We start from the raw sequence: 23,034 nt of genomic DNA, 5'->3' as shown, positions 1-23,034 counted from the left end.
CTTCCTCAGACTAGCACTCCCAAGTAACTTTCTAACTTCTATCCCCCAGCATCCACCCCATACAGGGCTGACATGGAGATCTTTAAACATGTTTTGCTAAGCAGGAAAATAAAGTTAGGTGACAGTTTAGTTTGTATAAAATCTTTATTGATTATATTTATTTCCTTCTATTTGTTTTTCTTTTCTTTGTTTTTCTATTAGTTTCATAGTAAAATTCCCTTTGAGAAATTTCACCTCTATCTTCCCATAAATGACTGAACGAAGTATTTTCTTATACTTTGGTCCAATTAGAAAGGGGGAAGTCTCTTCCAGAGAGATGTCAGTCAACAGTAGCAGTAGGAATGATGGGCTGCCTGAGATTCTGAGGTGGTAAAAGTTTAGGAGGGGAAGAGTTGAGAATTGTTGAGATCCTTGTTTTCTCTTTTTTTTGATTTATACATTGGAAATTAGATTTTTCCAAGAGATCTCCAGTGTATATATCTGAACAAGGAACCCCCTGTTTTAGAATGCACCCCCTTCTCCTCTTTGCCTTCGGAATATCTTCATGGCACAACTCCTCCTTGAACCCATCACTGATTTCTCTCCGCTCCCCACCCTGCCCAAGGTATTAATGCTTGTCTCCTGCTTCAGATTGTCTTCTTCTTGTTGATCTGTGTCCTTATTACATTTTCCCCATAGAACATAAGATTCTTGAAAGCAGTCTGCTTTTTAGCTTTGAATTTCCAGCACCCCACACAGTTCCTTGCACACTGTAGGTGCTTTAAAAATTTTTTTTAAATTGAATATTGCAGAAATTTGAAAGAGAAAAACATGGAGAGTATTCAAAGCAATGATAGTGATTGTGTGCATGGTTACTAGTTTATTGGTGTTCAGCTTGGCCTTTGGGTTAAATTCCACTATGTAATAGTAGGTGGGAGGATTCTATTTTAGATGAGTTAATAGGAAGCAGTTCATCACAACAAGCATTGCTACTTAATCTGAGAAATTGATGGCACAGTGGAGTTTAGTTTTATATGGAAAAAACCCTTGATCTCTAGGAAGGCAGAGGAAAAAAAGCTTAGTTAAGAGAGTAATTTTTTGCCTCCTTACTTCTGGCCATAACCTAATAAACCATAGCCTACTAAAACTCAAAGAGCTCTTATAAATTTTAAGTGTTGCATAATGAAGACCTAATTTTTAAAAAAATTTCTTTCATAACTGAAAGTATGCAGATAATAAAGATTAGAGAATTACAGTTAATATATAACCTTTCATATTAAAGTCAAATAAACTTGACAAATGATTTTGTTGGAAACATGCTTGAATATCTGATAGTCAAAGAATACAAAAGCAATATAGTTTTTGAAATACTAACCATGTATCGTAAGATTACTTTGGCTTAAGAGGCCATTAGGTGGTTCTAGAGTCAGAACAACCTGAATGCAACCCTGCATGAGACACTTGCTATAGTTATGTGACCCTGAGCAAGTCACTTAATCTTTGCCTCAGTTTCCACATCTGGTAAGGGCAGCTATATGGCAGAGTGGGTAGAGCAACAGCCTTGGAATCAGGAGGACCTGAGTTCATATGTGGCCATAGATACTAGCTGTTTGACCTCAGGCATGTCTCTTAACAAGTGCTCTCTCTATATATAAAAATCTTCCTTTTATCATGCTTTATAAATTCTCAAAGTTTCTTTTCACACATCATTCAGTCATTTTGGGGTTAGTTTGGTTTTGTGGTAATTGAGGAGCAAAGGGAGATGATTCATAGACCTTTAGATGAAAGATAATTGAGGAAAATGGATGGAAACTTGTTTAAAAATGTCACTATTTGAAACCTGAAGGATTTTTGATTTGATCATGTTTGATTGGATTTTGAACTTTTCAGGTTTTCCAAGTTAATTGAGAAGGGAAAACATAACACAGAAATATAGACTCTAGAAAGAGACTAAAGTAACTCCTTTTCAGTGACCCTTCCTTTCCAATCCTGCATTTATTCCAGGATGTGGATTCTTTTCTAGCCTATGTCAGGGATGATTTTGCCTTTTTCCCCACTCTCCGACTTCCCCAGCCATCCAGTCCTGATTCATGTGGTCCTTCAGATTGTAACCATACCTGCAGATATGCTTAGACCCTAGAACTTGTGCGGCCTATGTCACAGCTGTGCTGTATTATGTTGCCAACTGTGCATCCACGGATCTCTCACCAATTGGCAAAAGAATCCATAAATGATTTGGTCTTTTAAAGCTCACTGTATACCAGGAATATTTTCCTTATCAGATATTTTATTTTATACTTTTAGATATTCTAGAGTGGGGTGTAAACCATTAATTCAGTCATTCTGTTGCCTCCAGTTGAATGCCAAACCGTAAGGAAATTAAATTTTGTTCTGGCATCTCTGAATAACCCAAAGTGGAGGCCATGGTGGGCAGTATTCAGAAAAGTTTTTCTCTTTGTATCAAATGATTTGTATCAAAATTCTAAACCTATCTTAAATTGATTTAGCTCCTCTCTACACCCTTCTACATTCTACCTCTCCTGTTCTTCTCCCAGGACCACTCCCCTCTTAGGAATAGAGAGGAACACCTGAGTTGCTGCCTCCTGGCTCATACCCATGGACATGTTTTCTCTTGAAGCTATTTTGGACAAATTGACTTGTTGACTGGGGAGTAGAGTGATAGAGCTGTTCTCCCTGAAGTCAAACTTTTATAGTTTAGGTATATCCCAGTTTCCTCTTGTAATCATTTATGACTGTCATTGCAAGTTAATCTGTTCATACCCTTTTCAAATCCATTTTTTCCTTGACCACATCTTTTATTAATGTTATCCCCATTGTGTGAAGTGGTGCTTCCTCTAGTTTTCTTTCCCAAAATTTTGTTTGACCTGTTCTCATATTATATTGTAGGGCTTCCCACACTTCCCCCCCCCCCCCCAAATTATTTTTAAACCCTCATCAGAACTTTGCATTATCTATTTCTTGACATGGGCCAAAAAAAAAATAGGATTATACAGAACTGCAGATGAAGGCATATCATATTTAATATAAAAATAATCTAATGTTTTCTCTCGGTTTTCTAATCTTCTTCCTGTCTTGGAAGACTTTTTTGGGACACAGCAGCACATTGGACCAATCAAGTGTAGAGTATTTAACTCTCTATTTGATACATTGTTTTTGCCCAACTAAAATTTATTTGCCATTTTCTTGGTGCTCATATGTTCTTCCTAAGAGTATAATAGAATAAGCTTAAATGTTTACTACCCAAAAAATTTTAGCATCATCATTGGAGACACCTAGAAATTTTACTGTGACCCCTCCCACATACTCACCTTCCTTCTTCTTCTGTCTGCTCTTAATAGTATAGGAGAGGTGGATTTTTGCTACCAGTATTAGGTGAAGAAGAATGATAGCGAACACTATCTCTCACTAGAGGGACGAGAACAATTAGGAGTTTAGGAGTTGGAATTCATGAACTGGAGTAATGAACGGTCTCATCTCCTCCCCCCCCAAACTTCAGCTAAGGAGATTTTATAGTTGTGGTTGTGTTATGGAGTTCATTTTTTTTTTTTTTTTTTAGTTTTTTTACAAGGCAATGGGGTTAAGTGGCTTGCCAAGGCCACACAGCTAGGTAATTATTAAGTGTCTGAGGTCGGATTTGAACTCAGGTTCTCCTGACTCCAGGACCGGTGCTTTATCCACTGCGCCACCTAGCCACCCCTATGGAGTTCATTTCAAAGCAGGATAGGAACAGGGTGACTGGTGCAAGATTAGACTTCTGCCTTTTACTTCCTTAGGACATGGCTAAAATGGGGATTGATTACAGGTGGTTCAGTTTTTGAACATGCAAGGAGTATGCTTTGTGAGATGGTCCTCCAGATGTGATAAATATCAAGGAGGGACAAATCCTTACCTTCTCATGAAAACTCATTGTCTTTCTGTAGGTATTAATCCATATCATTCATAAATACATATATATGTTTGTGTGTATATAATAGATATTTCCTTTTGAAGTATTGTTGGAGGAATGGTACAGTACAAGTTGATAGAAGGAACTTAAGAGTTTTTAAGCAGAGAGTTTCTTTTTTCCTTTAAATATTTCTATCAAATGTAAATTACTAATGTCACAAACATTCAATTCTTGAGAGTTATAAGGTGCAATTGATGAGTTTGGTTACCCCAATTATCCAGGCACAGTATTATAGATAGGTAGGTATATGTTCATAAAACATTAAATAAAGTCTGTATTTTCCATTCATTTATTCATTCATATACTTTAGGATATTCATTTTATAATGTTGTTAAGTATTCTATTAAAAAATTAATAGAAGTTTGTGATGGGCTACTACTGCATTTTTCTTCCTCTTTCAAATTACCCAAATTCTTCATTCTTTAAGCTCATGTCATGTCCTTCCCTTTTTTGCCCTCAAAATGAAAGAAAACCTGAGTTTAAAAAAATTGGATAAAGTGAATCACTGAGCAATCAAGTGAGAAACAGAGAAATAGATAGAAAATGGCCACACAATATGATATAACAATAGCCTTCTAAGAGATCTCCCTGCCTCAAGTCTCTCCCCATTCAATGCATCTTCCACACACCTGCCAGTGATAGTGATCCTCCTTAATTGCAGATCTGACCATGTCACTTCCCTACTCAGTCAACTTCCATGGCTCCCCATTGCCAAAGTTGCCTAAATTGATAAACCATAAACCCCTCTGTTTAACCTTTAAAGACCTTTACAACTTGGCCTCAACCAATTTTTCTAGCCTCGTTTTATATATTCCTCTCCTCCAGCACTCACTCTGCCATTCAGCCAAGGTGGTCTTCTCTCTGTTCTTTACATGTGACACTCCATCTCCTGCACCTATATTTTTGCATTGGCTGTACCCTATCTGTGATATGTACTCCCTCCTTTCCTTCACCTCATAGTCTCTCTCTTCACTGTTTATTCTCTTTATATTTATTCTGTATCAACTCCTATATGTACTTCTTGTTTCTGCAATAGAATGTAAACTCCTTGAGAGTAGGAATTGTTTCCTTCTTTCTACTGGCATCCTCAGCACCTAGTTCAATGTATGGAAGGGCAATTAATAAATGCTTGTTTATTGATTGGTAACTATGTTAAATATGAGTGGCAACTGCAAAATAATCTGAATAGCTATTAGACTCATCAATTAATGATATGTTGTTATAGAACACATCTGACACTGATAATGAAGAAAATACTGTCTTGAGATAGGAATAAGTCAAAGCAAATACAACTTAAACCTTGATAATATTTCTTATTTGATGAGGTTGAATATTCTATCCTAGTAAATTTGCTTTCTGGAATGCTTAGATTCCTGTAAAGCTATATGTAGATTGAATTTTTGTGAATGTTTTAGGGAAGTTCACTAGTTAAGGAAGGCCAGTGAATCCTAGGATTCTAAAATTTAGAGGATAAAGGGATCTTAGAAGTTATCCCATCCAGTATCCTCATTTTGCACATGAAATTGTTGAGTCACAGAGTGATAAAAGTAACTCAGCTAAGGTCATAGGGGTGGTAAGTAGCAGAATTAGTAGAGTGGGTTAAATGAAGGATCCTTTTGTAATTGAAGAGCACTCCCCCTCCTCCATTTGTCTAAGTTGTTCACATTTAAAGTTGTATTTGCATGAACCACCATTAAGGATCTATATATCTTTTGTGTGTGTGTGTGTGTGTGTGTGTGTGTGTGTGTGTGTGTGTGTGGCGCAACTTTATATATGAAGTATATATGCTATGACTACTGGCCTATTGACTACATGGTTTCACCTGTTTTCTTATTTTTTTAAATTACTAGGGGAGGGAAAGTGGTTTCGAAATATTGACTACTATCGTTTGGATGGCTCTACTACTGCACAGTCAAGGAAGAAATGGGCTGAAGAATTTAATGATGAGACAAATGTGAGGTAAGAAATCACTCATGAGGAAGTTATGGTGAAGTAGTGTACTTCTTTGTGTCCAGTATATTTATAACACCTGCACAAGATAGACTTAGAGCTGCTAGAATTGTGTTCTTCATTCATAATAAATAGAATCCAGTTACTTTTGAAATGACATCAACATGCTCTCAGAAAAACCTGGACTTACATGAACTGACACAAAGTGAAATGAACAGAACCAGAACACTTAACACAACAATGGCAATATTATATAATGATCAACTGTAAATGATTTAGTTATTCTCAACAATATATTGATTCAAGAAATTTCTGAAACTCTTATGATGAAAAGTGCTGTTCATCTTCAGATACATACATCATGCAGAACTGATGGGAGTCTAAGTGCAGATCAAAGCATACTTTACATTCTGTGTTTTCTTTCACAGCATAACTAAAATGGAAATGTTTTGCATGCCTGAATATGTATAACATATATTAGATTGCTTGTCTTCTTAATGAGCAGGGATGGGGAGGGAGAGACTTTGGAACTCAACTTTTTAAATGAATATTAAGAAATTGTTTTTATATATAATTGAGAGGGAAAAAATACCAAATTTTTTTTAAAAGAAACAAATGAGATCAACAAAAAAATGATTAAATGGTAAGGAAATAGACCCTTTGAGAAGGTTAATGGAAATTGGGTTATTTCATTTACAGAAAAGGTAAATGGAGTCTTGATTTCTTTGAGTATCTGAAGTGGGTATTAGTCTGAATATATCTGAAAAACATGTTTATTGTCACCTTAAGAAAAATCTGCATGAGAATAAAATTATATTGCAGCAAGAATAATTTTAGATAGCTCTTAAGAAGTGTCTTTGAGGGGCATCTAAGTGCCCAGTGGTTAGAGCACTGGCCCTGGAAGTCAGGAGAATTTGAGTTCAAATCCAGCCTCAGATACTTCATAATTGCCTAGCTGTGTGACCTTGGGAAAGTCACTTAACCTCATGCTCTAGCAAATCTTGCAGAATAGCCAAGCCCAAGTAGTTATTACAATCTCTGTGTTTATATATTTTACCCCTGGACATATATTTTTTTCTCTGTGATTATTCCATTGTTGGCCATGTTGTTTTTTTTTTTTAATTTATACTTTTGCTATAGTCATTGTACTTTCTATAGATATACTAACTTGATTCTGACTATTCCAAATCTAACTCAGTTAATACAGCTTTGAGAGTTACAAAATTCTTTATGAATGTAAGATTATTATTTTAGCTTAAAAAGTATTGGGGTCATTTTTAGGTGTTTTTTTTTTTTTTTAGGATTTTGCAAGGCAAATGGGTTAAGTGGCTTGCCCAAGGCCACACAGCTAGGTAATTATGAAGTGTCTGAGCTTGGATTTGAACTCAGGTACTCCTGACTCCAGGGCGGGTGCTGTATCCACTGCGACACCTAGCTGCCCCATGGGGTCATTTTAAATTAATGCTAAAGTCAATCCTGTATTCTCTAAAGGATAAATTTCTTTAAAAATTGGACATATAAGGACAAATGACTTAAGAAATCAGTCAGCTAGCATTTGTTTAGTTCCACCTGTGTGTCTGGCACTGTACTGAATTCTATGGATACAAAGAAAGACAAAAGACATTCCCTGCTCTTAAGGGACTCATGATTTAATTAAGGAGACAAACTGAACATAAGGTATAGATAGGGTAAATTGACAATAATCATCAGAAACAAGACACTAAGTTAAGGTGGACCAGGAAAGGCTTCTTATAATAGATCAGACTTTTTTTTATAAGTTATTTACAGTTTTACAATTTTCCCCCATTCTCGCTTCCCTTCCTCCAACCCTCACAAAAGGCAGTTTGTTAGTCTTTACATTGTTTCCATGCCATACATTGATCTAAGTTGAATGTGATGAAAGAAGAAATCATATCCTTAAGGAAGAAAAATAAATTACATAGTAAGATAACAGGTTTTTTTCCTAAATTAAAGATAACGGTCTTTGGTCTTTTTTCAAACTCCACGATTCTTTCTCTGGATACAGATGGTATTCTCCATCGCAGATATCCCAAAATTGTCCCTGATTGTTGCACTGATGGAATGAGTGAGTCCATCAAGGTTGATCATCACCCCCATGTTGTTGTTAGGGTATACAATGTTTTTCTGGTTCTGTTCATCTCGCTCAGCATCAGTTCATGCAATTCCTTCCAGGCTTCCCTGAATTCCCATCCCTCCTGGTTTCTAATAGAACAATAGTGTTCCATGACATACATATACCACAATTTGTTCAGCCATTCCCCAATTGATGGACATTCCCTCAGTTTCCAGTTCTTTACCACCACAAACAGGGCTGCTATGAATATTTTTGTACAAGTGATGTTTTTACCCCTTTTCATCATTTTTTCAGGGTATAGACCCAGTATTGCTGGATAAAAGGGGATGCACATTTTTGTTGCCCTCTGGGCGTATAGATCAGACTTTATCACTTAATTGACTTATCCCAGGACGTAGAGAGAGAGTAGGCATGCGGAACAGCCAGCAAAAATGACTGAGTCAGGGGTGGCTAGGTGGCGTAGTGGATAAAGCACCGGCCTTGGAGTCAGGAGTACCTGGGTTCAAATCCGATCTCAGACACTTAATAATTACATAGCTGTGTGGCCTTGGCAAGCCACTTAACCCCGTTTGCCTTACCAAAAAAAAAAAAACCCTAAAAAAACCGACTGAGTCAGAATTTAGAGTATCTTGTATGAGGAATACTAAAAAGACCTGTTTGTTGATAATTAAGATGTAAGATGATTGGAGAGAACAAGGGGAGGCTAGGTGGCACAATGGATAGAGCACCGGCCCTGGAGTCAGGAGTACCTGAATTCAAATCCGGCCTCAGACACTTAATAATTTCCTAGCTGTGTGGCTTTGGGTAAGCCACTTAACCCCATTGCCTTGCAAAAACCTTTAAAAAAAAGGACTAAGAGAACAAGTTACAAAATGATTCAAACCCCAAACAAGATTTTATATTAGGTCCTGTAGGTTATAGGAAGCCACTGTAATTTGTTGTGTTAGGGGCATGACATGACCTGAAGAGTTCACTTTGATAACTGAATGGAGCATAAATTGGAGTGAGGAGAAACTTAGGCAAGGAAAATAATCAGTATAATCTAAGTAGTTGCAACGTCACAAGAGAGAAGGGCTAAGATACAAAAAATGTTAGGAAGGGAGAATCAACAGTATTTATCAGTAGATTGACTGGAGGAAGTTGAGACTGAGTTGACATCTCATTGTGAATCCGAGTGATTTTGGGAATAGTGCCCTTGATACTCATGGGGAAGTTAGGAAGGAGAGAGCTTGAGGGGAAAAGAAATAAAACTTTAAAGTTCATTGAAAAGCTGTATTGATAATTTCCTCAAAGTGTATATAATGTTTTGCTCCTTTTTCCATTTAGCCATAAAAGTTGTCTGAATACAAATTCATAATTGGGAGCATAGGAGAAACTTAGTTGAAGACAGAATTTTATCCTATTACCTAAATTGGTTTCTAAAAAAGTTAAAATATATTACTCCTCTCCTAGCTGTGTCACCTTGAGCATATCACTTAACATTGCCTTAAATAAATAATTTTTTTTTGCAAGACAATGGGGTTAAGTGGCTTGCCCAAGGCCACACAGCTAGGTAATTATTAAGTGTCTGAGGTTGGATTTGAACTCAGGTCCTCCTGACTCCAGGGCTGGTACTCTATTCACTGCACCACCTAGTCGCCCCAATAAATAAAATTTTTAAAAAAGATTAAAGACTTACGGCCCTCCTAAACTCATTCTTAAGAGGAATTTGAAGTAGGGCGAGAATCCCACAAAACTTTCCTATGACATCCCCTACTTAGTTTAAGTCTGTGCTCAGTTGTTTTACTTAAGTACATAATTAAATGGTATTATATTTTTTGATAATTCACTTGATCATTTAAAGATAGCATTTTATCAGTTTTCCAGGTATTCTCTGAAACATCACATATGCACTATGTGGAAGTTAAAATACTCCATGCAAACTATTTATAATTTGGGTTAGAATTTGAATATTCAGAAACTATGAAGGAAAATTAAAACCTTAAAAACATCAAAAAAATGCCATACCTCTGTTCATAAGCCAGTTCCCTAGACTATACTATACTGTCTCCTTTTTAGATTTAGCATACTGTAAAAAGTGATCAATGAAATTTCCAAAGCTTCTGATCTTTTAAAAGACTATGCCATAAAAAATTTCATTATAAAGTAATCACCTCCCCAAAGAAATGACTAAAATACCTTTGTTTGTATTTGTCTCTCTAGAGGTCGATTGTTTATCATTTCTACCAAAGCAGGATCTCTTGGAATTAATCTCGTGGCTGCTAACCGAGTGATCATCTTTGATGCCTCTTGGAATCCATCCTATGACATTCAGAGCATATTCAGAGTTTATCGCTTTGGACAAAATAAGCCTGTTTACGTGTATAGGTTCTTAGCCCAGGTAAGTTTGGAAAACACCTTTTTTTTAAACTACCAAGTTCATAAAAACCAAGTGGTTGAAAGGCCTGCATAGATGCCGTCAGTAAAAGGGAACAATAGGGAAGTGTAAGTGATCTGTATGTGTAAAATAGTAATAAGTGCTGTTAGAAGGTCCCACATTGGACTGTGAACTCCTGGAGAGCAGTGACTACTCCTTGCCTTTCTTTGTCTATCCAGTGTTAAGTACAGAGCCTAGCATATAATAAGTACTTATTAATAAATGGATCTTGACTGACATTTGTTGCATGTTTCAGTCGTTCTTTCAGAACCGTACAGAGTAAAACCCATTTTCTTTTCAGTGACATTCATGACTTTTGGATTTGGGGGATGTTTGTTTTCTACATCAGCTTAGTGTGCAACATTTCTGAAGTAGGATAGATGACCTACCCAATGTACTGGATGCTTTCCTCATTGTTTCTGGTATCATAGGATTACCAGTGGAGCATTCAGATTGTTTATCTGTTCTCTTTGAGTCTAACAACTAACATACCTCCTGTTTCAGTCATCTGTGTTGTTGGTGATGACTTGGACAGTAGACCTGAAATTGAATACAGCTCTTACATCAAAGCTGTAAAAGTCATAATTGATCTTTCTGGCCTTAGATGGACTTGATCTATTTTTATATTATTCACACTTAACATCGGGCCACCAGGCTGACTAGCATAAGTAAATGAAAGAATCTACTACAAATTATTATTAGATAGTAGCAGAGTGCATTCTTTTGCATCCCCAAAATGGAACTGAATATGAGAAAAAATTATCATTATCAAGGAAGAAATCATTTTGTAGGCAGTAGAAATACATAATCAGCTGTGACTTGTATCATTTGTGAGGTATAGGGGAAAAATAAGCACCAATTTGAAGACTCTAGTATAGTCTTGTAGCCTGGAGACATTCCCACCTGCCTCATCAAAGGTACCATCTTCCCCTTTCCTTGTGTCAGGCACTTCCACCCAATAGGTCTCAGCAATTTACATGGCAGAAATTCAGGCAATTGCTGGAACCAAACCTTATTGATAAGTATGTCACATCCCCTTATTGGCTTTTCAGGGGTTTGTTGCAAAGAACTGAACAAGCAATATTGCTAAGTCCTAATGAGGAACTCCGTACTTCTCTCTGACTAATACTGATCAAGAATTCTCTGCTTGTTTTTGTCTTTTACATGTACTTACATTTTCTTGCCTAGGGAACCATGGAAGATAAGATCTATGATCGGCAGGTTACCAAGCAGTCCTTATCTTTCCGTGTTGTTGACCAGCAACAAGTGGAGAGGCATTTTACTATGAATGAGTTGACTGAGCTTTACACGTTTGAACCAGACTTATTAGATGATCCTAATTCTGAGAAGAAGAAAAAGCGCGATACTCCTGTGCTGCCAAAGGTAAGTCAATTGTTGAACTCTTCACTTTTTTTTTTTAAATGGTCCTGAGAGTTTTTATGCATATATCAAAGTAGTGGTTATATGAATTGGATTCTGGTCACTTGGTTTTCCAAGGAGGATACAGTTGACCATAAAAGATAAAAATGGGATCCATGATGATTCTAAAAACTAGTGACTCAGTTTCCACTATTAACAGAGGAGTCAATACAAAAATCTGATTTTGGAATCCAGTGACCTGGGTTTGAATCCTAGCTCGGTCATGTATTATCTGGGTAACCTTGGACATGTCACCTGACCTCTTTGGAGCTCAGTTTTCTCATTTACAAAATGAGATTGGATTAGATGACTGACCTCCAAGATTTCTTCCATTTCTAAGTCTGTGTTCCCATAATCCCCTGGCTTAGCATTTTTGGCCTCCTGGATCCTTCTTTGGTCAAAGTTGCCTGTTGGTGTTTTAAAGAATGTGTTTCCCCACTTACTCGTACTTTATAGTTAATATTTATGTTTCATCCCAAGAAACCATAGTGGTATTTAAAGATATCAACAAAGAATTGCCCTTAGCACAGGTCAATTATAGCGTAACAACATTTGAAATACTTTTTAACAGATTAAAAAATCTGGCTTTCTAATAAAGAAGTTTGGGAATAGAAAGAGGAAAGGCAAAACAGTGTACTATCATTAAATAGACTCCCAGTAGAGGGCAGAAATCCTTCTAAAACAACATTGAAACTGAAGCAGGCCTTCGGTTGTCACAGAGCAGATAGAAACTGACAACTAAAACAAATGTGGACTTTTATGTAGTGACCTATGGCATTCTCGTTAAGATTGCTTAGGAAATCAAGAATACGACTGGTTTTGTAAATTCTTTGGGTTTTCATTTTGAGTCAATTTTTAATAGAATAATTTTTCCCAAGAAAGTACAGACTTAACACTTTTGTTTACTGTTTATTTTTTCCTTAAAATTGTTGGGGAAAATAAGACCTTGCCTTGACTTATTCTAGTCCCATTTTCATTACAAAAGCTGGAGGATTGTCCTTGGATCTCTCTTTTTTTTTTTAGGTTTTTTTGCAAGGCAATGGGGTTAAGTGGCTTGCCCAAGGCCACACAGCTAGGTCATTATTAAGTGTCTTGAGTTTGGATTTGAACTTGGATCCTCCTGACTCCAGGGCTGGTGCTCTATCCACTGAGCCGCCTAGCTGTCCCGGTCCTTGGATCTCTTGGTATGAGCACTCACTCCTCTGTCCTCAAGTTACATTAGTAAATGAGCCTTATGAGTTGCTATGTCCTCAGTCATCATCTATTGCAGCCTGTTTGCCTGGCACAACACTGCTGACAAATGACCATCTAGTCTTTGCTTAAGGACTCTCCCTTCACTGAGGGAGAGCCTACTGATCCCCAAGACTGCTCCTCTTCTAGATAACTTGAGTTGTTAGTGTAGTATTCTTGCCATCAAAACTGTTTGTTCTCTCACTTCCGAAATTCCATTGATTGCTCCTAGTTCTGCCCTCTGATGCCAAGTAGAATAAGGCTCATCCTTCTTCCACATAATGAACTTTCATATCTCCTCTCTGCCCTTGCCAAAACCCTGCCCTGAGTTATTCTCCCCATCTGATTTCTCCATTCCTTCAGGCTCAGGTTCTTCTGAACAGAGCTGGAGTAAGTCACATAACTGTGTTAACTATAGAATATAAATTTGTTATCCAACTTCAACTAGATACAAACTGTAGCAAAGCATCCCCTTTATTCCTTCCTAATTGGCTTTCTAGCCATCATACTCTTCAGAGAAGCTTTTGAAACTTCTCTTTCTACCCAACCTCTCAGCCATGAACTTTGACTGTATTTTTTATTGAGAAAATTGAAGCCATTCAGAGTGAACTCCCTCCTCTTCTATTCTCTTTATCTCAAAACCCTTGACATTATCCTTCATCGCAAAGGAGAGCCTTTTTCACAGTTACTAATAATGAGGTGACCTTTCACCTTATCAAAGCCCAACCATTTACGTGTCTTCTAGCTCTCCACCCCTTCTCATATTCCAATCTAACTGAATACTCCCTCAGTCATACCTACTCTCTCATCTTCATCTTCTCCCTATCTTCCTCTCAAGCCCATCTCCCATAGCCTTTACAAAACTAAAACTCCACCATTTTCCTAAGGTCTTCTATAGATTCCCTCTCTTGTTCAACTAAAGTCCTCATCCTTCTTTGCATTTGACAATGTTGACCATCTTCTCCTCCTGCTAACTCTCCCTTCTTTGGGTTGGGTTTCCATGACATTACATTGCCCTTGTTCTTCTAGCTATCTAACTGCTCCATCTTACACTCACTTACTATGGGGGTGCTCCAAAGTTCAGTCTTCCGTCCTTTTCTCCTCCCTCTCTTATACTCTGACTCTTGGTGATCTCATCAGCTTCCATAAATTTAACTTGTCATTTCTATACTAATGACACAAATTTATATGTCCAGTCCTATTCTCTCCCCTAAGCTTCAGTGCCTCATGACCACTTCCCTGTATTGGACATTGCAAACTAGATATCAAATGCAACATTTGAAAAATAGAACTCATTTTTGTCATAGTCTCTTAACATCTCATCCCTTCTCTTTATTCACCCAAGTTCCATCTTAGTTCAGACCCTCATCACCTTTCACCCGGGACCTGTTAGAACCCTCTCCCGATTTATTTTCTTAACCCAAGTCTAATCCATCCTCCATACAGCTGCCAAAGTGATTTTCCTTAAGCTTAAATCTGACCATATCACTCCCACTCTCAGTAAACTCCAGTCACTCCCCTTTGCCCCTGGAATAAAATATGAACTCCTTTTGGGATTTCAAGGCATTAATAACTTAGTTCTGAGCTTGCCACACTCTTGCACGCTACTAAACTTGCCTTCTTTCTGCCCCTGACACAAGACATTATCTTTGCACTTTTGCATTGACCATCCTCCATGCCTTCAATATAGTTGCTCTTTGCCCTTGCCTCATTGAATCCATTCTCTTCCCTCAAGACACAAGCCAGCATCACTTTTTTTATTTTTTTGGTTCGTGATTTATTTTATATTATTACAATAATTTTGTCATAAGAGTAAACATAACCCCCCCTACCCCTAGGAAGATGAGAAACCTCAAGAATAGTGAGAGAGAGAAAAAAAATGTACTTCAGACTGTGTTCAGATTCCAGTGGCTCTATCTCTGGGGTGAGTTGCCTTCTTTATCATAAGTCCACCAGGGAAGTTGCTTCAATATTTTTCCCCATAGTTGCTATTATTGACTGTATTTCTGTCCACTCTATTCCTCCCCATTCTCATTTATTCTATTCTTTCTCTCCTTTCATCCTGGTCCTGTCCGAAAATGTGTTGTATCTGAGTACCTTCTCCCACAATCTTCCCTCTCTTCTATCATCTATTCCTCCCTTCCTCCCCCCATTCCCCCTTATCCCCCATCCCTTTCTTCTCATTTTTTTCTAGGGTAAGCTAGATTTCTATACCCTATTAAGTGTGTATGTTATTTCCTCTCTGAGCCATTTCTGATGAGAATGAAGGCTCCACCACTTTCAACATGAATTCTTTCCTGATCTCTCAGGTGTTTATGCCCTCCCCCTGAAACTATCTTGTATCTGAGTATCTTTCTTTGGGTCTTGGCCCAGTCTTCTTCCTTGCCTAGACTCTGACCTTATTTTGGCCTCCCAAGCAAATCCCAATATCTGATCACTTTTTTTAATAGTGTTTTTTTTTTTTTTTTTTTTTTTTTGCAAGGCAAATGGGGTTAAGTGGCTTGCCCAAGGCCACACAGCTAGGTAATTATTAAGTGTCTGAGACCGGATTTGAACCCAGGTACTCCTGACTCCAGGGCCACCTAGCTGCCCCACCTTTTTGACACATTTTACATTAGCATTTTAGCCTGAGATCGCTTGGATTTTCCTTGAATATAAGATATACTACTTAAATTAGTAAGAAACTGCATTAAGGTTACATCACTTAAAAATGGAGGTCATATCTAGTAAAATAGCTTTGATACCTTTCTACGTTGTCTATATAAATGTATGAAAAAACTTTGGAAATAACAATATAATTTAATGTTTTACATTTCTGGAATGTCTTAATATTCTGTGTAGGTAATACTTTTTCTGAACAATGATTTATTGTGGATTAAATCACTTTATTCATAAATAAGAAATAAAACCTAAAAAAACTAAAATTCAATTTATTGCTCCTTTTTTATAATAGTAAAAACCAATCGTGAAAATACTTTTTCCTTTGTTGAATATGAGAGAATTTTTGCATATTTTCTTCTCTGCATAGGGATTTGGTAACATTATTAAATCTTGTGCTCGTTTTTTTCTAAGCTTCTAATTTGGCTTTTTAGACTAGTTATGCAGGAGCGATTCCTGTCAGGATAGCTTTGCACCAGACCACCTACATTGCCCATGCACCTGTCAAAGGGATTTAGCAAATGTTAAGTGGTTACAGATACTCTAAAAGAAAAGTTGTTTGAAAATACTTGAAAATAAACCTGAACAAGTGTATCTAATCCCTCTTAGTGGAAGAGATTTAATAGAAAGCAGTATGTCACAAAACTAGACTTCTCCCAAATGCTGTCTATATCAAATGAGCTTTACTCTCATTCAGAATAACTTGAAATTGTTGTGCTACCATCAGAGTAATTTAAAATAAGTTCCCTGAATTTCTGTATTATTAAAACACATCAACTTTCAAAAGCAGTTTGTTTTTTATTTCCCTTTGCCTTAAGTTGTTTAGTATTTACAGAATTGGCAAGATCACCACTTCTTGAGAATGCATAGATAATCCAGGAAATACTCTTTCGTGGACTTTAGCTCATTTTTAGACCAAACTCCCCATTTTTCAGTTGATAATAGAAGATCATTTAAATTAATTTGGTTTAATGATTGATTACACTATTATGGTCTTCTTCTACAAACTGGTCACAAGTATTAGACTAATGAAGAAAAATTTAAAACCATCTCTGATCACTTTACAGGTAATTGAATTAGTCTAATAAAATGAAAAAGAGTGACAAATTTGATAAGAAAACAAATTTCACTGACTTTTATTTACAAAATAAACATTAGGGGAAGGAGCCCTATCACATGAATTCAAAAAAAGTAGAAATTGTATTCATACGATCAAAGCAAAAAACAAGCTTTCAGTACATAGGAAAAAACATGGAAACTACATTATGCCAAAAGGAACCATAGACTACAAACCAATATCACTATTAAAAGTAAATGCTTCAGGGGTGGCTAGGTGGCGCAGTAGAAAGAGCACTGGCCCTGGAGTCAGGAGGACCTGAGTTCAAATCCGGCCTCAGACACTTCATAATTACCTAGCTGCGTGACCTTGGGCAAGCCACTTAACCCCATTGCCTTGCAAAAACTAAAAGGAAAAAAAATGCTTCAAATGCCTTAGGATCTAACTTAATAAAGGAAAGATTATGTGAACTGTAAGGAGACATAGACAATAATACAATAGTGGAAGAAGTTAGCAATGTCCTCTCAGTTTTGGATAAGTCTTAACATAATTAAACAAAAAGGAAATAGAGAATTGAACAAATTGCTAGAGAAATTAGACCCAAAAGACTTCTGGTGTCTTCTAACTTCTTTTTTTTAAAGGCAGTGGGGTTAAGTGGCTTCAAAAGCCCACAAAATACCTCGTACAGTTTTAATTACAGAATCTTCCATAAAGAAATAAAGGATATGGCGCAGTGGTTAGAGCACCGGCCCTGGAGTCAGGAGTACCTGAGTTCAAATCTGGTCTCAGACACATAATAATTACCTAGCCGTGTGGCCTTGGGCAAGCCACTTAACCCCATTGCCTTGCAAAAAAAAAAAATATCAAATGAATATATACTTGATAAAATAACAAAATCAGTTTGGAAAAAGAAACTTTTTAGAGTATCGAGAGAAACATTGAGAACAGATAGGGAGCATGTGAGGGAAAGGACCTTCAGAAATAAATATTATAAAGCAGCAGTCATTAATACCATCTAGCATTTATTACAAAATAGAGAATCAGATCAATGGAACAGAGTAGATAAGGAAGAGTGTTAGAAACAGCGGAACTCAACCCAATTTTCAATAAACTGGAAAATATGAATTACTTAGGGAAGAACTCCCTGTTGAATATATACTGCTAGGAAACCTGTAAAGAAATCTGGCAGAAATTAAGTTTTTTGTTGTTGTTGTTGTTGTTTGTTTTTTAGATTTTTCAAGGCAATGGGGTTAAGTGGCCTGCCCAAGGTCACACGGCTAGGTTAATTATTAAGTGTTAAATGTCTGAGGTCGGATTTGAACTCAGGTACTCCTGACTCCAGGGCCAGTGCTCTATCCACTGCGCCACCTATAGCTGCCTCCAGCAATTAAGTTTAGACCAACACTTTATACCACATTCTATAATGCATTCTAAATAGATACATGACATTAATATTAGAGTCTTAATATAAAAAGCTTAAAAGAGAATTAGGTCGTACATTTCTCAACAGCTTTAGGTTGGAGGTATATTTTTAATCAAACAAGAGTAGATACAGTTACGAAAGGTAAAATGAATAACTTTGATTATGTGAAACTGAAAATCTTCTGTGGATAAAATTTATACATCTGAATAAGAAGGGAAGTGGCCAGATTGGGGGGAAAAATTCTTTGTATCTGATTTCTCTGAGAAGTGTCTTTATCCAAATCATATTAACAATTGGCAAGTTTAGGACATGTATTTACAAAAAGATAGGTGTATATACTATACTACAAGGTCTTACAATATGGCACTTCAAGTTTTTCCAATAGCTAAATTATCAGAGGATATAGTCAAAGAATCATTCTCAAAAAATTGCAGACTGTTAATAATGATAAGAAGAATGCCCTTTATCACTAATAATAAAGAGATATATAAAACGAAACAACTGTGAAGTTTTACCTCACAACCTTCAAATTGTCAAAGATGACAAAAAGTAGGATTGTCTACATTGGAGAAAGTATGGAATAATATAGGAATACCTAGTGCATTGTTTGAACTAGGAATTAGTACAATCACCTTGGAAAATAGTTGGAATTGTATGAATAATGTGAATAAACTGTCCCAGAGATGCCATTAGTAGATTTATATCCCGTGAAGAACATTGATAAGAGGAAAGTTCCTATATGCATCAAAATATTTATAGGGGCAGCTAGGCAATGCAGTGAATAGAGTACTGGCCCTGCAGGAGGACCTAAGTTCAAATCCAGCCTCAGATACTTGACACTTAATTTCTGTGTGATCTTTGGAAAGTCACTTAATCCCATTGCTTTACAAAAACCATATATACATAAACATACACATACATTTTTGAGTGTATATATTTATGTATTGCAGCACTTTTTGTGATTACAAAGAATTGCAACAGAGATGCCCATCGATTGGGGAATGGCTAAACAAATTGTGGTACTGTCTTCCTTAGTTTTCTTATCTTTAAAATTGGGACCATGATATCACCTATCTCCTCGGGTTGTGGCAATAAATGTTTAAAATGTGCTTTGGAAAACCTTAATATGCTATCTAAATATTAGTTCTTGTTACTATTTATCATTCCATAAGCACTTCCCATTAATGGCAACATATAGAGATGGCCTGAAGAGCAGTGTTTACAGAGCATTTTTTCTTCTGCTTTTTTCATGTTATATCATAGTACAGGTTCAGATATAAAGTTGTTCCCTCAGCTTCTCCCTCTCCCAGTGTGTGCCTATGTATTTTCATATCATTGAGATCTCATTTTAGGAGTCCTGGCTACATTCAGAGGTGCCTGTGAGATTTCAACTAATAAATGCAACCTACATACTTGTCATTTTTAATAGCTATATAATATTACATCTTGTTATTCCACCATCATTTACTTATGTGTTATAGGCACTAGGGTTTCTGGCAGTAGTACTACTGTGAACATTTTATTTTTTTCCCTTTTGAAACATTGCTTCTGAGTCTATTCCCCATAGTAATACTACTGGGTCAAAGTATATCAATGAACAAAGTGTACTTGTTTCTTTGTCTCTCCAGTAACCTTGTGTTTTCTAGTTACAACTTTTTTTCTTTCTATGTAAGGATGGCATAGAATTTTAATGTTCATTTCTGGAATTACTTCTGAGACTATGAGTTTGGGGACCATTTCCTAAGTGACAGATTTCTTGGTCCCAAATAACTTAACCACCTCGAGCCTCAGTTTCCTAGTAAGTAAAATGTGAGCATTTAACTAGGTGGACCCACCAACTAAGCTTATCAAGCACTTAACTTGGTGAGTGTTATTTTTTTTTCCTGGGTTTTGCAAGAGAAGTGACTATGCCTTGTGCTTTTTTGGGTACTTGCTTGGGTCTCACTTGGTGCTAGACACCTAAAAACAGACTTGCTGATTTCACTTACTTGTGACCTGTTTTGAAACTCTAGTCTTCATTGTAACATGTAATAACACTTATTTAGTTTTTTGTTAATCCATGTAACATCCTTGAAAGGTACTGTTGGAATTAAGCCTACATCCCCTAAGCAGGGAAGCCCAAGTACAGAATAGTCAAGTAGCTTGACCCTTATGATGGGCAGGTGGAAAAAATAAGGATTAGTGTGAAATTCCTGATCCAGAGCCTTTGTTAAAGCTGCTGGGTCACTTGGTTAGTGCCATTCACCTCCATTGCTTACTGTTTCTTAAATCCCCTTAGGCTCCTGCTCCTAGGAACTCCTTCTCTACTGTATTGATTTCACAGTTTCCATAATCACAAAGACCACAGCTCTACCCATCTGACTTGCTGAAAAAGTATTAGGGGACACAAAGTTATTATAGTAACATATCTGGCTTTAGCAATCCGAAACCCAGATTTGGAGTAAATACTAATGTGTGTTCTAGCTCCTTTTGCATAGGTAAGGCAATGCCTAACCTCTCTTCCAAGTTATGCAGACTATATTGAGGAAAATACTTTTTCTAAATACTCACACTTATGAATTACTTAGCAATTAGAGATTAAAATCTTGGGCAAGGTCATATTTCATAATATGATTAAGTGGGTGTTTTGTTCCTTTAAAGCACTGTGTACACAGCCTAAGCAGGAAAACAAAAGTCAGTAAAACCAGAATAGAATTCTTCTTGCACTTCCCCTTTTCTAACCCTGAGCTACTGCCATCATTTTATCTGGACTGCTTGTTGGAAATTATAGGGAAAACAAAATAAGGCTTTAAACTGAAGTGAGACTTTAGTGTGCCCCCCCCCCCCCTTTTCCCATCAAAGCAAGGTGTCTGACCAAAGATTTGTTTCTGGGTTTTAGTTCCCTCCAGATAGTAAGGTTTTTGCATTGGTAATTCTTTTTTTTTTTTTTTTTTTTTTAGGTTTTTGCAAGGCAAACAGGGTTAAGTGGCTTGCCCAAGGCCACACAACTAGGTAATTATTAAGTGTCTGAGACCGGATTTGAACCCAGGTACTCCTGACTCCAAGGCCGGTGCTTTATCCACTTCGCCACCTAGCCTGCCACCCCTAAGTAATTCTTAATACTAATATGAAACACATAATAGTGAAAGAATTTGATACAAGTTTTAAAGAAGCAAACAGAATTTTTTGATTCCTGGTATTTTTCTTAAATTCTTGAGAATAATATTTGAAAAGTTCCTGTTTATCTGAGAACCACATGATGTAATAGAACTCAAGATTTGAATCCCATTTCTAGTACTTTTAAAAAATTATTTATAAACACTTGCTAAAAAAATGATCTCTGGCCTCAAGCAACTCCCAGCCTAATTGGGATATAATATGTAATTAATTATACACAGGGTAGATGGATGGTAATGGGGGCTGGGGGATGGCTTTGCTAAAGGGCAACCAGGATAGGTCTGCAAAAGATAAAATTTGGGTTGAGTCTTAAAGGGAATTGAGAAGTGAAGAAGAAAAGAGCATTCTTGTCAAAAATAGAAGAGTGGAAAGGTAGGAAAGGGACTAGGATGTAAAACTGTAAATGTCAAAACAGGACTTCATATTGGATCTTAGAGCTAATAGGGAACCATTGGAATTGATTGAATAGGGGAGTGGTGTGGTTTGACATAGGCTTTTTTTTTCTGGACATACTCTTTAAGAAAATTACTTTGGCAGCTACACCCTACCCAAGCAAACCATCTCAGGAGACAGACTAAACCAGGTTGAGGGTAACTGATAGACCTCAGATTTTTCAGGCACTTATAAGAAGTCAAGGTACTATCCTGTGATGTCATTGATCCTTCTGAAAGAAATGAAGGATAAATAACTTTAGTGGAGTAAATTTGTAATTACTTTGTTTATGATTGAAGTACTAGTAAATACTATTGTGTATACCTAAATTTTAGTTGAAATGATAAGGAATATACTAGTCTTAATATTGCACTCATGAGCTTATGCAGTTGTTAGTATGAGGCTGAAATGTGAGACAAAAAAGTCCTTACTGAGGAAGCTAGTTCCAAGCTGTAATTGCCTGAAGGCTAACCTTTTCTCATTATCTCACCCTTCCCCTCTTTCTTTTCCATCTATCTCCCCTATCCTTCCTTCCCATTTTCTTCTTTTCTAAATAATTTAAGCTAAGCTCCATGAGGATAAGCCAGTCCACCATTCTCTGCAACTCCCCTTGCAAGTGTGAGTTTCCCTCAGTTTGATGGTAAATCTTCTCCAGTTTGTTCTCCCTATTCTTACTTTTTTTAGGTTTTTTTTGCAAGGCAGATGGGGTTAAGTGGCTTGCCCAAGGCCACACAGCTAGGTAATTACTAAGTGTCTGAGACCGGATTTGAACCCAGCTACTCCTGACTCCAGGGCCGGTGCTTTATCCACTGCGCCACCTAGCCACCCTTCTCCCTATTCTTATAATAATTAGCAAACATTATGGAAATAACTATCTCTTGTCTCCTTATATTGTCTCAACAGACTCCTATCCCAATCTAATCCTTCCCATAGCTTTCTACTATGCCTCCTGGAATTCCTATTCCATATTGAACAAGCTTCCTGTCATCCCAGATTTCTTTCTCACACTCTTTCCTACCTATTGGCTCTCACTCATGTGTCTCCTTCTGACAAGGTTGCATCCCAACTGTCCTCTCCACCATGAGTCCCTACCTCCTCTCATATATATCGCATTACTGTTTGTTTTCAGGGGCTTAGGCTGGCACCACTAGGGTTTGAAAGTTTTTCTTTAGAAATGTTGGGTTTCATTTGTACAACAACATGGGATGATGATCAACCCTGATGGGCTTGTTCATTCCATCCAGTGCAATAG

At 36.9% G+C, this 23,034-nt stretch overlaps 1 protein-coding gene across 12 annotated transcripts in view; it reads left to right on the top strand.

Annotated features, from left to right (window-relative positions):
• ATRX (ATRX chromatin remodeler) overlaps positions 1-23,034 on the top strand; it is a 173,032-nt gene that overhangs the window by 131,763 nt on the left and 18,235 nt on the right. For 11 of the 12 annotated variants that reach the window (XM_074208650.1, XM_074208644.1, XM_074208648.1 and 8 more), the window contains 3 exons: positions 5,797-5,905; positions 10,194-10,371; positions 11,596-11,790. In XM_074208650.1, the coding sequence (XP_074064751.1) occupies positions 5,797-5,905; positions 10,194-10,371; positions 11,596-11,790 (482 nt within the window). Of the gene's footprint in view, positions 1-5,796; positions 5,906-10,193; positions 10,372-11,595; positions 11,791-23,034 lie in introns of those variants that run through there. The other variant, XR_012472834.1, reaches the window with a different exon arrangement.

The sequence above is a fragment of the Macrotis lagotis genome, chromosome X (genome assembly GCF_037893015.1).
Source record: "Macrotis lagotis isolate mMagLag1 chromosome X, bilby.v1.9.chrom.fasta, whole genome shotgun sequence".
Taxonomy (NCBI): Eukaryota; Metazoa; Chordata; class Mammalia; order Peramelemorphia; family Peramelidae; genus Macrotis; species Macrotis lagotis.
The sequence above is the reverse complement of the archived record's forward strand: the minus strand, read 5'-3'. Positions and strand labels throughout refer to the sequence as shown.